Source organism: Elephas maximus, chromosome 12, assembly GCF_024166365.1.
Source record: "Elephas maximus indicus isolate mEleMax1 chromosome 12, mEleMax1 primary haplotype, whole genome shotgun sequence".
NCBI lineage: Eukaryota > Metazoa > Chordata > Mammalia > Proboscidea > Elephantidae > Elephas > Elephas maximus.
Genome location: NC_064830.1, coordinates 53018719 through 53033260, shown reverse-complemented (window position 1 = coordinate 53033260; position 14542 = coordinate 53018719). Strand labels below are relative to the sequence as shown.

Below are 14542 nucleotides of genomic sequence, written 5' to 3'. Positions count from 1 at the left end.
ACTTTTTCAACTCAACAGACTATGAACTCAAAAGAGAAGATTGGTGGCCCAACAACTTTCCTCTTCTTGGGCCATTTAGTCCTTGAGGGCAAGAACAAAGTGTCCAATTGTATGTTTTGAAGTCAATGATATGTTCAGGACAGACCTGTAGAGTAAGAGAAGTAAACAGCTACATGAGATGTATTCATTAACTAAGCTTAATATTTGAAAATAAGAACACACGTGTATTTTTATTTTTAAAATGGAAGGTTGTTTTTTAACAGTAGCATATATTGCTATTTAAGCTCTATTTTATTTAAAAGAATATATGCATATAGTAAAAATATTCTAAAAGTACCAACCAAACCCACTGCCATTGAGTCAACCCTACAGGGCAGAAGTAAATAAAAGTGAAAAGTAAGATTCTCTTTCTTACTCTTCCCTTTAAATCCTACTCTCTATAAAACAAAAAACAAACAAACAAAAACCCTCTGCTGTCAAGTAAATTCTGACTCATAGCAACCCTATAGGACAGAGTAGAACTTCCCCATAGGGTTTCCAAGGCTGTAAATCTCTCTTTTTTTTTTTTTTAATTTTTATTGTGCTTTAAGTAAAAGTTTACAAATCAAGTCAGTCTCTCATACAAAACTTTATATGCACCTTGCTATGTACTCCTAGTTCCTCTCCCCTTAATGAGACAGCACCCTCCTTCTCCCCACCCTGTATTCCCCGTGTCCATTCAGCCAGCTTTTGTCCCCCTCTGTCTTCTCATCTCCACTACAGACAGGAGCTGCCCACATAGTCTCATGTGTCTACTTGAGCCAAGATGCTCACTCCTCACCAGTATCATTTTCTTATAGTCCAGTCCAATCACTGTCTGGAGAGATGGCTTTGGGAATGGTTCCAATCTTGGGCTAACAGAAGGTCTTGGGACCATGACCTCCGGAGTCCTTCTAGTCTCAGTCAGACCATTAAGTTTGGTCTTTTGACGAGAATTTGAGGTCTGCATCCCACTGCTCTCCTGCTCCATCAGGGATTCTCTGTTGTGTTCCCTTTCAGGGCAGTCATCGGTTGTAGCCAGGTACCATCTAGTTCTTCTGGTCTCAGGCTGATGTAGTCTCTGATTTATGTGGCCCTTTTTTTTCTGTCTCTTGGGTCCATAATTACCTTATGTCTTTGATGTTCTTCATTCTCCTTTGCTCCAGGTGGGTTGAGACCAATTGATGCATCTTAAGGCTGTAAATCTTTACGGAAGCAGACTGCCACATCTTTCTCCTGCAGAGTGGCTGATGAGTTGGAAGTGTCAAGGTTTTGGTTAACAGCTGAGCCCTTAACCACTGTGCTACCAGGGTTCCTTTCTATTCCCTGTAGGTAACCACTATTAACAGTTTCTTGGAAACCCTTCGTATTTGGCATAGTTCCCATGAAGAGGGTTACTCCCCACTTTTCATCATCCCTACAGATGTGGTTAGTGGGCAATAGCCATTAGTCTATATTTCTCAGCTGATAAGGGATTTGGAATGTTTCTTTGCTCCCGTGGAACAGTGGAAGGCAGGGACCTGGGATAAGTGCCTGATCTGCAGACTCAAACTTTCCCTGGGATTGTCTGTTGCAACATCTGGACTGAGGAGGAGGGAGTGAGCAAGTCCATTTTTGGCTCTCACACTAAGTTACAACACAGCTTTTATCAGTAATAGAGATGATATTTTGAGTTTCTACTTGGTTTATTATTTCTCAGTTGGTTCAGATCTTGCTCAGTATCTTTCAGAAGAATAAGTATCATCAAAGACCTCAGCATAAGTATTTAAATTAAAATCCTAGAAAAATAAACGCAATAAGGAGTGGCATGAAGGTAATGAGAAGATAAAAACAAATAAAATAACATAAAGCACAGTAGAATAAAAAAAAAAAACTCACAGCTGGGAAGGAAGAAAGGTAAGAGAAGAGGATGGACAACAGATGTTGGAAAAGGGCACCAAATGATAACTTCAGCCATGACATTATTTGTCCAAGGTCACATCTATATTAGTACTTGATATTGTGCTTATGCCCTTCATGGACAAGAAGCAACTCACGAGGATGACAGAGATTCTGAGCTGGGCACCTGCCAACCAATGGGGCAAGATAGCTTAGAATGAAGCCTTAAGAGGTACAAACCCTGCAGACACCAGCAGAGGGGCTTGTGCCATCTGGCTAATGTCTGGAATTGAAGGACAATGGGTGCTCTCCAGAAATGAAAGCTCATACTAAGGTTACTTTATGGACAAATACTTGATGATTACAGTAACACTCATGCACATGTTCAGTTGGTGGCTGAATCTTTGAACAGGGAAAAGAAAAGCCATTAAGGGATCTGTCAGGTCAATAACAACAACAGAAGCTCTGCCCATTAAGATCCTCCTCACAGATTAGCCAAAAATAAACACGATGTGAAATCCTTAGTGCACATATAACAAAAAAGAGAAAGATACATTAAAGATTTTATTTTAAAAAATCAAATAATTTCCCAAATATGTTTTGGGCTCCTGAACTCCTTTAGACCAATGTCTTCCACTTTAACTCATTTGAAGGCTGAAGCTGAAAATGTCTACAAAGCAACATACTGAATCATCTAAAAAAGGATGTTATGTTCCACATAATCATTCTCCAAGGGAGGAAAATGAATGAATACTCTTAACACAAAAATTGCAATAAGAGTTGGGGTTGAACTGGGTAAGGGAAGGATACTGTCTGAGTCAATCATATATCTGGACAAGGTTCACTCTGGTACATTGTCCACAGCACATGTTCAATAACTGTTTGTTGAACAAATAAATGAACCTTCTGTTAAAAAAAGCATTAAATTATTCAGAAACTCTACCCTTCCTGATTACCTTTCCTAAATATTTCCATGACTAGTACACTTCTTTAAAAAGAAAAAAAAAATTGATGTGAACTATTTTCCTGAGCCCGTGGTGTGTCACTGAAGACTGCATTTAGAAACTGAAAACACAAAACACACACACTCCCACACATTTCCCAGAATAGCTGTTTATGTTCCATATGGTCAGAAACACAGTGATTACCTGAATCAATACTTTTCAGTAATGCATAGAAATTTGGGAAATATTGGAGTTCCTCAAAGTTATCTTCGCTGTAGGTTTTAGTTCTCCTTTCCAAGACATTCGTCAAGGTTAATGTGCTAGATACTGTTTCATCATTTTCTCCGTTAGTAAAACCATCTTGCATTGTTGCCAGTGGAGTCTCCAGTGGGGGAAAAATTTTGATAAAAAATAAAGATTTTGTTAGCACTAATGAAACTCCAGCTTAGTTCTTTCTTCTGTGGTGCACTTGAATGTAAAGTGCAAGAATGCCTCCTCCTTTGCAAGCTCCTGCAGGTTCAAACCCTTTTCTATATTTGGGCGTGTGGGCAACTAGCCACATGGGTAGGTATGCAGACAGGGACTTAGGGAGAGGGGTCTACCTCCAGGAAAACCCCCTAAAGACCCTGGCTCCTTCTTGGGTGAGAATAGATAGGGAATTTTTAGTTTCCTGTACCAGTCAAGTACCCTCCTTCAGTCTTTATGAGTCTCTCCTCATAAAACTGCCTTTCACCAAGGAGGGGAGCTTTGAGTTCACAGACTCTACCAAAAGGGGTAGTGCCACAGTACAGGAGAGCCTGCCAGAATGTCTAACACTAGCAGAGCAATGATACTTTGGGAATTTTTTGGTGACATTTTAAGGTCTGTCTGGATGGGTGTACAAGACTCTCCAAGACTTGATCCTTGTCTAATGTTCCCTGTCTTAGTGAATGGCCCATTCTCAACTCAATGAACTAGACAGAAATCTAAGAGCCTCTCTTACCTCTTCTTCTTCCTTCCCCCATCCAACCCACGAGTAGATCAGTTCATATACTTTCGAAATTCATTCCAAATTTGTACACATCACTCCTTCTCCTCTGTTTCACACTAGTCCAAGCTGCCTTCATCTCTCACCTTCTAACTGTTATGCTACCCACCTTCAGTCCTTTCCCCACACTGCATTCTCCCCACTGTAGTCAGAGTTATCTTTTAAAAATATGATCATGTAGATCCTTTGCTTAAAATCTTTCAGTGTTTTCCTATCACTTCCAGTAAAGGTCAGAGCCCATATAAATGTCTCACAAGGCCCTCATGGTCTGGCCTGGGTCCACCTTTCCCACTTCATCTCTCATAACTCTCTGCATGCCATCACACTGTCCTTATTTCAGTTGCTTGGGTACTCCACACATCCTTCTCTACATGCTGCCTCTCATTCATGATCAGCCTTCAATTCTTAGTTCAAGTCACCTCTCTAAGCCTAAGTCAAGAACAGGTTCCTGTTTTATGAGGCTTCGTAGAACCACATTCCTTTCCTCAAAGAACTTAATGCAGCTGTAATTAAAATTATATGACTATTTGAAGACCATCTACCTCTTCCACTAGGCTGTAAACTTTATGAGAGCAGGGATTATGTCTTTTTAAATGAGCACTACATCAGCCTGGGAGCCCTGGTGAGGCAGTGGTTAAGACCTAAGGCTGCTAACCAAAAGGTTGGCAGTTTAAATTCACCAGCTACTCCTCGAAAATCCTATGGGGCAGTTCTACTGTGTCCTGTATGGTTGCTATGAGTTGGAATCGACTCAACATAATTTTTTTTTTTACATCAGTTTGGTACACAGTATTCAATAAATATTTGTTGAATGAATAGGAAAATTGATGGATTTAGGCAACATGAGTGAACAGGTCGAGCATACGCACAATTTTAGAGATGGGTGAATAAGGAGGACATAATGGGAGCAAAACCTAAAAACCAAACCTGTTGCCATCAAGTTGATTTCGATTCATAGTGACCCTATACAGGATAGAGTAGAACTGCCCCACAGAGTTTCCAAGGAGCACCTGGTGGATTTGAACTGCCGACATTTTAGTTATCAGCCGTAGCACTTAACCACTATACCACCAGGTTTCCAGTTGGAGCAAAGGATCATGAAAATAGCTATGTCAGTTTCAGCTTGAGTGAAAGTTATGAGTTCTTTGATAAATCTAGAAAGCTTTCTTTAAGTGGGTAGATCTTCAAAGCTGTTTAAAAGGTGGCAGCTAGTGGGGATAGGAAGTTGGGTAAGCAAAGAAGAGGTTTTAAGCAGGGCTTTGAACAGGTTCATTTCAATTCAAAACTCTACTGAGAATTTGCATTTCAAACAAATTCCCAGGTGATGCTCATGCTGCTGGTTAGGGGCCAGTTCTGAGAACCACTAGTAGAGCAGTGGTTCTCAAAATTTATTACACATAAGAATCACCTGCAGATCTTGTTAAACTGTAGATTCTGAGCCAGTATATCTAGGGCGGAAATACAAATTCTCAGCAGGGGTTCAAGCCAGTTCAAAGCCCTGCTTTCAGGCCATCTAGTAAAAAATTCAGAGTCATTTTCTGCTTTTTTCCTCGCTTCCTCTAAAACAGGACCGTAAACCTATTAATCTTTTTTTTTTTTTTCTTTCTGTATTTGGGATAGGGTTTATATATATATTAACATATTGGCATTTCATGAATATACATTTTAAGTTGGGTAAAAGTGCCACATACCCCAGATCTTCTTTGGCACTAAGCCAGGTATTAATTATATATAGACACAAGCATCCCATGCACACATAAACATACATACATCACATACACATACATTTACATATACATACCGCTTTCTCTGACATTTTCCCAGCCTTGCTCTCTGTTCTGCTTTTGGGTTTACTGGGCTCCTCCTCATAATTGTTGGCTTTCTTTGAGATTAATTTTTGTACAACCTCTGCTACTTCATCTTCCAGTGTGTGTGCCTGGTTTTCTGTGATCTGTTATAAAGAGGCAAAACATATACAACTGCTATTCCCATTTTTGTGGTTTCGAAAAATATATAGACTGAACTCTGTGGTTGAACACGTCTTTTTAGAGGGGAGAATCTTCTGAACCCTCTTTCTGAACAGCTCTCATTTATGCTTCTACAACATGCTGGCTGTTACAGGGGCTACTCAGCACTCCTGGGCAGAAGTGTCTTTGGGCCCACCATGCAGGTGGTCAGTCCTTTCTATTGGAGCCCTTGGAATATTTACTTTGAGGAAGAGCTCAAGAGTTGCTCCCTGCACAGCTGCAGGTCATAGGTAACTTTTCAAACCCCACAGTTAGCAGCCTCCTAAAGCCTGCCAGGGCTGTGTTAGGGTGGTGGGCCAAGCTAAGGCAGGATCAAATTGGATTGCTTAGTTTCTCAAACACACATTACGTGCCTTTGCTCATGTTATTTCCTTCTCACCACACACACGTCTTTTACTTCTACTGGTTAAAATCCTAACATTTCAAGCACCTCCTCCTCTGAAGCATTTCTTTACTGCCCAACTGGATATAGCCCAACCTTTTGCATGCCGAACTCCTCCTACGGTTCTTGTGTGTGGTTGTATGTGTGCTAGTCTAGTCCCTCTGACAGACTATAAACTCCTAGAGGGAAAGTACTTTACTTGTCCTTGAAACCTATTGAGCCTGCTACAAAGTAGATGCATTGTAAACATTTAGGTATTTCAATCAAGTGGCTTGGCTTCTTGGCATCCTCCAAAATGTACTAAGAATTTAATTTACTCTCATGTATTATGACTTACTAGGCCAAGATTCAGCAGTTTAGAAACAATCTTGTCAAACACTCCTCTGTCATTTTCCTCATAAATCCTGGTAGCAATTTTCTGAACAATGTCTTCAGCAGTTAGAGGAGTTCCATCTAGTTGATGAAGGCCATCTGGGTCATCTAGACAGAGCAACCACAACTTCACCTCATAGTGATCATAGACCTATTTCATGGATCATATTCTATTTAAAATTTATACTTCATTTGTGTACGTATCTTTGGATTATAGGCATGGTGGTTTTTAGTCTGCATAAACTCTTGCTTTGAAATGAAATTAGACTTCACGTTAAGAAACTAGGATGATAACGGAAATTTTAAAATATGTAATAATAAGAGGAAGAGCTGAAAATAACACAAAAGCTCCCTCCTTTTATTATCAGTAATACAATTTTTAAATTATTTATTTATATTATTTTGATAGTACGCTGTATTTATGTAGTATGCCATATAGTTCAAAGCACCCTTCTATACATTATATAATTTGATATTTCATTTCTGTGCAGAGAGTAGATTGGTAATATTCCCTACATGTACTCCCTTTGCAGGTAAATTCCTAGGCTGGGAATAGGGGAAGGTGCTTCAAACCCAGAATTAGAGAGCATGTACTGAAGATTTCATGACTTACCTGGAATAAATATTTACTTTTAATTAAACGTGTCAGAGTGTCTTTATGTAAGGCAGATTAATGTGACAAGGCCCTGTTCTCCAGAGAATAGGGAACTTACTATTTTTTTTTATATGCCTAGAATTCAGACTTTTTAAATGAGGCAACAGATTTGTGCAAAGCAATATGTAAATCTTTGCAGAGAAGCATGCAAATATGTATCCTTGGGAATACATTTGGCAGCACTAATTCAGACCAAAACCAGGGCTGATTGTGACAGAAAGAAGACACAGTAGTGTCAGTGGCAATGAAGGACTGCACTATATCCATGGAGAATTACCAGGAATCAATTGGTCTCTTCCAATCTATACTACATCGAGCACCTCAAGTTTACAAGGCACTTAACTCTCTGTCACCTCTAGGCAGATGGGAAAAAATCAATTTTATCCTCAGGGAAGCCTCTTGTTACCTATATGTCCTTGGCCCACTGTAAGGAGGATGATGAAAATATCTATTTCATGGGGTTGTTGTGAAGATCAGATGAAATAAGATGTAAAAGCACCTTGTAAATTGCAAAGCACTATATAAATGTTAATGTATTATCTTCTAGAGAAAATGGAAATTGAATCCCTGGCCAGATTCTGTCCAATTAATCCTCATTCACTCAAAAAAAAAAACCTGCCCCGATATTCCTATTCAGATTCTGTTCTTCGTGGCTTTTGGGGATTCAGAACAAAGAGGTTCTCCCTTGGCATCTCCAGACTCTGTGAAGATGGGGTGTGTGCAGCCTCAGGCAAAATATCATCCTTGGGTTTTCTGGAAAGAAGCTTAGGAGAAATGAGAGCGGTGATTATACCCAGAGGACTGGAAGTTCTCAGACTCTCTATAATGGCTAAGCTGTCGGCCAACCCATGAGCTGTGAGCCTAGGAGCCCTGTGTATCATAGTGACAAATGAACAGAAAAGCCTCTAAGAAAAAAGCATAACATCAGTTCCCCTCCTGGCTGGCTGAGAATGGGGTTCATCACCTATTTTTCAGGAGCAGACTCAATATCATTTAAAAAAAAACAAAGAAAACCCCTCTGCTGTCAAGTCGATTTCCGACTCACAGCGACTCTATAGGACAGAGTAGAACTGCTGCACAGTTTCCAAGGAGTGCCTGGCAGATTTGAACTGCCAACCTTTCGGTTAACAGCCATAGCACTTAACCACTACGCCACCAGGGTTTCCCAATATCATTTAGGTATGATTTTTCCATTTGTGGGTTAGAAGTCAGGCTCTCGGGAATATGTGGAACAGAAACTGCCTGGGTATATGAGAGGTGGAAGAATTTATTTCCCTTCCCACTAATCCCTCAGGATCTGAAAAAGGGAGAATATTGGTTGCCTGCTGGACCTTGAAAATAACTGAAATGACGTTTTTAGTTCATTTACTTCACAACAGGGAGAATGTTAGCAACATACCAAAAAATAGCCTTTCCTCTGTTCACTGCTGTATTCTCTCATGTCAGGATCTTAGGCACCTCCCCAAGCCGAGCTTTGGTAAAGAGCTTTGGTAGATGGGTTAATAGTGGGGCACCTGGGTGTTTCTTCCACTGGTTTCCCCTGACTCTTCTAAAAGGTACAGAGTTACTCATAATGACTTCCCTACTACTCGTCAAGGAATATTTCACCCTCCTCAGAGAGTAGCCAAACAAGGGTTCAACATCTGCAACTTTTGCTGAGTACCCGCCATGTTCTAAGTGGATATCAAAAGGCCATGTCTCAAATCATCATCTGCCCAGTTATGTTTTGAATCCCTAGCATCTAATATGGCACTTGGCACTGATTTGTTCAATAAAATTTTATTGAAGTCTTAATATTTACCAGATACTGGAAATAAAATGGCAAATAGGTTCAGCATGGCCCCTGACTTCATGGAGCTTACTGTCTAGTTCATAGTCTGGTACATAATAATTGCTCGATAAATATTTGTTGGGTAAATGCACACAGAAGCACCAAAGCACTACTTCATAAAAGAAACTTGGGAAAATCCTTAATCACTCATACTATAGTGAATACTGAAAAAACCAGACAGCACTGGGTATAGTGAATGCTGAAAAGGAAGGAGACTTCATGAGTCCCACAGTCCAAGCCCATTGGAGTTTTCCTAAAGGAGTGATTAGGTCTGGAAAAGCACCCTCACTCTCCCTTTTGGGATGCAAGTCTACGTGCCTCTGGCATTCTATTCACCTTGGTAGTTCCAATCTCTCTGATTCCAGGACTTCTAAGACGTGAGGGGAAACCAGAAGCTCACCCGTAAACCACTTTCTCCAAGAACCTTGGCTCAGCTTCTCTGATCTCAGGTAGAGTTATATGCCTCCTAGAGTAAACCTAGATCTATCAGGACTACTTGATAGTCCTGAAACCACTTGGGATGGTGATAATTTGTTGAACAAATTAAAAATAAGTCGCTTAAGTTAGTGGCCAAATCACAAACAGATCTGTGCTTCTGCCTGAGTACACAACCAGTTTACCAATCAGTTCAGTCAAACAAACATTAGACTAATTTTTTTCTTACTAAATCAAATGCTCAATTCAGTCAAAGTGGTTGAATCTATTTTCGTATGCAGATATGCCCAGTCTCTTCTGATTTCTAGTCCAAGTATTTAGGTTGAAAAATAGAATTCAAGATTAAAAAAACAAGCAATTTCCCTGAGCAGCATACAATATTAAATGTGTCAAAACATAAGCCATTACTCCCACCTCATCTCATACGTGCACAACACACTTCTGAACTTTCCTCAGGCTATGACGTCCTATGAAAGTCTAATTTAATTAGCACTTGTTTTCTGGCAGAGATAACCAGCATAATTCTCTTGTGGCCCGGGAACAAAATAAGGACATATAAGAAAACTCAGAGTTACACCTAAGCACTGGTCCCCAAAATGGAAAACATACTCCCTTTTTCAATGCCTAGCTACAGCAGTTCATTTATTACCTCATGTTTTCTTTCATTTGTCATTCATTCATTCGATGGATTCATGAGCTTCCAGATACTGGGGTTACAATGTCCCTGTTCTTGTAAAATTTTCAGTTTAGTTTTGGAGAAAGACATTCAGTTTAGTTTGGAGAAAAATGCACTCAAGAATGTAAAATTGCACACCACAATAAGTACCACCAGAAAGTGGTACAAGGTTTCTATCAGATCATGTGGGCCAGATAAACCCAGAGATATAGACAGGAGCCAGTTCATGCAGAGTGGTGGAAGCCATGTCAAGGATTTTGGTGTTCATCCTGAGAGAAACATGAATATACTCGAGGGTTTTACGCACAAGAGTGACAAGTTCATATTTTTGTATGGAAAAGATCAATCCGGCTGCTAAATGAAGAATGAGTTGGAGAGGGGCAGAGTAGATGCTGGGAGGTCTGTTAGAAGACTTTGCTGTGGTTCAAGTGAGACAGGATTGTAACTTGGACTAGGATGGTGGTGATTTGGGATAGAGAGAAGACTTGAGAGATATAGAAGAGTTAAAAGGGATAAGATTTGGTGGATTGGATTGATAGGTGAGGGAAAGAGAACACAAGAGCTAGTTTGACTCTAGGTATCTGTCTTGAAGGCTGGATAGAGAGTAGTGCCCTTCCTCAGAAAAGAGCACTGCAAGAGGACTAGCTGTGAGGTGGACACAGATACTGAGTTTAATCTTGGATATGTTAAATTTGAGGTGCTTCTGAGACATTCAAGGGAAAATATTAAGTAGACAGATATAGAGTTCTTTAGCTCAGAGAAGTCTGGGCTAATGACATGGAACATCGGATGGTAACTGAGGTTTTGGACAAGGGAGAAAGGATATAGATAGGAGAACATGGAAAAGGAAATAATGGATATTTTTGACCTTCGGGGGACATTTTATTAATTTCGTTATTTGCTAATTGTATTTTGTTTGCACCTATGGTTAAAATAAATTGAAATCTTAAAATGAATTCAAAAGGGTGGCGAGACCAAGATGACTGACTAGGTAGAAGCTTCCGCTTATTCCTCTTGCAACAAAGATTCAAAAAAACAAGTGAATCGATTACATAAGGACCATCTATGAACCTTGACCATCAAATACAGAACTAAGAAGCTGGCCTGAGTGACAGGGGAGCGAAAAGCCACACGCTGAAGCAGCGACCGCTTCCAGAACCAGTGAGCCATGCCACAGCCTTGAGCTCTTGTGGTCCCCTGTCCCAGAGTGGTGGGGCTGGTTGTGGCTTACTAAGACGGGGCAAGCATGGATGCAGGCCTAGCCCTCGGGACCAGCCTCAGAGGGGACCCAGACAACACACGAAGGCTGCATACTGATGCGGCTGACAGGCAAACGAAAAACCACAGGGAAGCAGCAACTGGTTTTGGAGCTTGGAGCACAGTGTCCTAGACAGGAAACCTTGGCGCTGGGCTTTGGACTAAGCATGGAAGAGCTGATTGCGGCTTCCTGAGATGGTGTGAGCACAGGATGCAGCCCTAAACCTCTGGGGCAGTCTCAGTGGGGGACCAGCCAGTGCACAAAAGCTACACACCCCTCTGGAATCTCAGAAAAAGCAGTCCTTACCAAACAAGATAAGTAACTTTGTCTATCTTGCCATGCTACTCTCTACTAACTATCTGATCCCTCCCCTCCCTGCCCCAGCCGGCTTCATTAACATTGGAATTCCCCGGGCCAGAGAGTGAAGTGCACTGCTGTTTTTTTTTGTTTTTATCTTCTTTCTTTTCTAACCCATTCTCCTGGCCTGAGAAAAGCAGCATTTAACAATCAAAGGAAAAATCCTTCCCTGGCATCCCTAAACTGGAATAATAATACAGAACCAGCTCCATCCTGGCATAAGAGGCCCACAGCGTTTGGCTTTCATCCCTACAGGTAACCAGGTGGCTATTATAATGCAAAGGCAATTCTGATAGAGATCTGACTGTAATTGTTTTAGCTAAGCAGCAGAAAGGCAAGTTTTGGAGGTCAGATACCTCTCTACCTATTAAACAGAGCCCTCACTGATCCACTCCAGGAAACTGAGGGCTAAGGCTCCACCCACACCACCTAGCCACCTGCTAAAGGGGACTGAGGATAGCGACACCTACTGAACTACAGAGGTACAAGCATTGGGTGCCTAAGGTACAGCTGCAGAGTCCACCCAGCAGAGCATTCTAGAGAATAGAGCCGCTCCTACCTCACTGACACTTGGGGGAAGGCTGTCAGCATCCTGCCCTCCTTGGAGTGTGACCCCTGCTGCTACTAGAAACTGGTGCATACAACCATCACCACTACTTCTCTAAGTTAATAGGTGAGAGCCTATACCACACACTAGGTGACCCTGAGGACTAGGACACCTAAGCTGATTCTATTCAAGAATAGTGAATGGACTCATAGGCTTGTATACTTGGTAACAGCTCAGACCAGCTGGTAACAGCACATAAGTGATTCAAAAGCTACAGCAATCAAGACAGCACAATCTAGTAGCTCATCTGGGTGCATTGTAACAAAACAAAACTAGAAGACAAGACTCAGTGAGCAAATATAAAAGAAAACATTACAATATCTTACAGATGGCTCAGAGACAGCAGTCCATATCAAATCACATAAAGAAGCAGGCCATGATTCCTTCTACAAACCCCCAAATCAAAGAACCAAAATCATTCCAAAATCAGATGTAGATACATTCCTGGGATTGCCAGATGCAGAATATAAACTTAATATACAGAATGCTTCAAGACATCAGGGATGACCTCAGAAATGAAATAAGGCAATCTGCAGAAAAAGCCAAGGAACACACTGATAAAGCAGTGGAAGAAATCAAAAAGATTATTCAAGAATATAGTGAAAAAATTAATAAGCTGCAAGAATCCATAGAGAGACAGCATTCAGAAATCCAAAAGATTAACAATAAAATTACGGAATTAGACAACTCAATAGGAAATCAGAGGAGCAGAATTGAGGAATTGGAATGCAGAGTGGGGGAGCTGGAGGATAAGGCAATTGACACGAATATAGTTGAAGAAAAATCAGATAAAAGAATTAAAAACAATGAAGAAACCCTAAGAATCATGTGGGACTCTATCAAGAAGAATAACTTGCCTGGGATTGGAGTTCCAGAACAGGGAGGGATAACAGAAAATACAGAGAGAATAGTTGAAGATCTGTTGGCAGAAAACTTCCCTTACATCGTGAAAGACGAAAAGATATCTATCCAAGATGCTCATTGAAGCCCATAAGAGATAGATCCCAAAAGAAAATCACCAAGACATATTATCATCAAACTTGCCAAAACCAAAGATAAAGAGAAAATTTTAAAAGCTGCCAAGGATAAACGAAAAGTCACCTACAAAGGAGAATCAATAAGAATAAGTTCGGACTACTCGACAGAAACCATGCAGGCAAGAAGGTAATAGGATAGCATATATAGAGCACTGAAAGAGAAAAACTGTCAGCCGAGAATCATATACTCTTTTTTTCAAATACGAATGTGAAATTAATACATTTACAGATAAACACAAGCTTAGAGAATTTGCAAAAACCAAACCACAACTGCAAGAATAACTAAAGGAAATTCTTTGGTCAGAAAATCAATAATATCAGATGCCAACACAACACAAGGTCACAGAACAAAACATCCTGAAATCAACTCAGATAGGGAAATCACAAAAACAAAATACAATTAATTAAAAAAAAAATTACTGAAAACAGGAATCATTGATGTCATTATGTAAAAGATTACAATAGTCAAAAAAGAGGGACTAAATAAAAGAGGCATAGATCTTACATATGGAGAGGAAACCAAGGAGATACAGGGCAATACAAGTTAGGTTTTTACTTAGTCAAATAGTGGTAAATATTAAGGTAACCACAAAAAGGTCTAACAATTCCATACTTCAAAATAAAAACCAAGATAAACGTAATGACTCAGCAAAAACAAATTAGACCACTATGAAAATGAGGAACACACAATTTACAAAGAAAAACTTCTCAACACAAAAAAGTGGAAAAATGAAACTGTCAACAACAAACAAAAAAAGGCATCAAAATGACAGCATGAAACTAATACTTATCTAAAATTACACTGAATGTAAATGGACTAAATGCACCAATAAAGAGACAGACAGTTGCAGACTAGATAAAAAAACAAGATCAGTCTCTATGCTGCCTACAAGAGACACATCTTAGACTTCGACACACAAATAAGCTAAAACTCAAAGGATGGAAAAAAATATATCAAGCAAAAACAATCAAAAAAGAGCAGAGGTGGCAATATTAATTTCTGACAAAATAGACTTTAAAGTTAAATCCACCACAAAG

General features: G+C 40.1%; 1 protein-coding gene across 1 annotated transcript in view; it reads right to left on the bottom strand.

Moving 5' to 3' along the window:
- Positions 1–14542, bottom strand: part of SCG3 (secretogranin III) — a 55159-nt gene that overhangs the window by 33181 nt on the left and 7436 nt on the right. Inside the window, exons 5-7 of the mRNA XM_049903753.1 lie at positions 6614–6756; positions 5669–5818; positions 3045–3222 (exon numbers count right to left, since the gene is read on the bottom strand). Coding sequence (XP_049759710.1) covers positions 3045–3222; positions 5669–5818; positions 6614–6756 — 471 coding nt within the window. The remainder of the gene's footprint in view (positions 1–3044; positions 3223–5668; positions 5819–6613; positions 6757–14542) is intronic.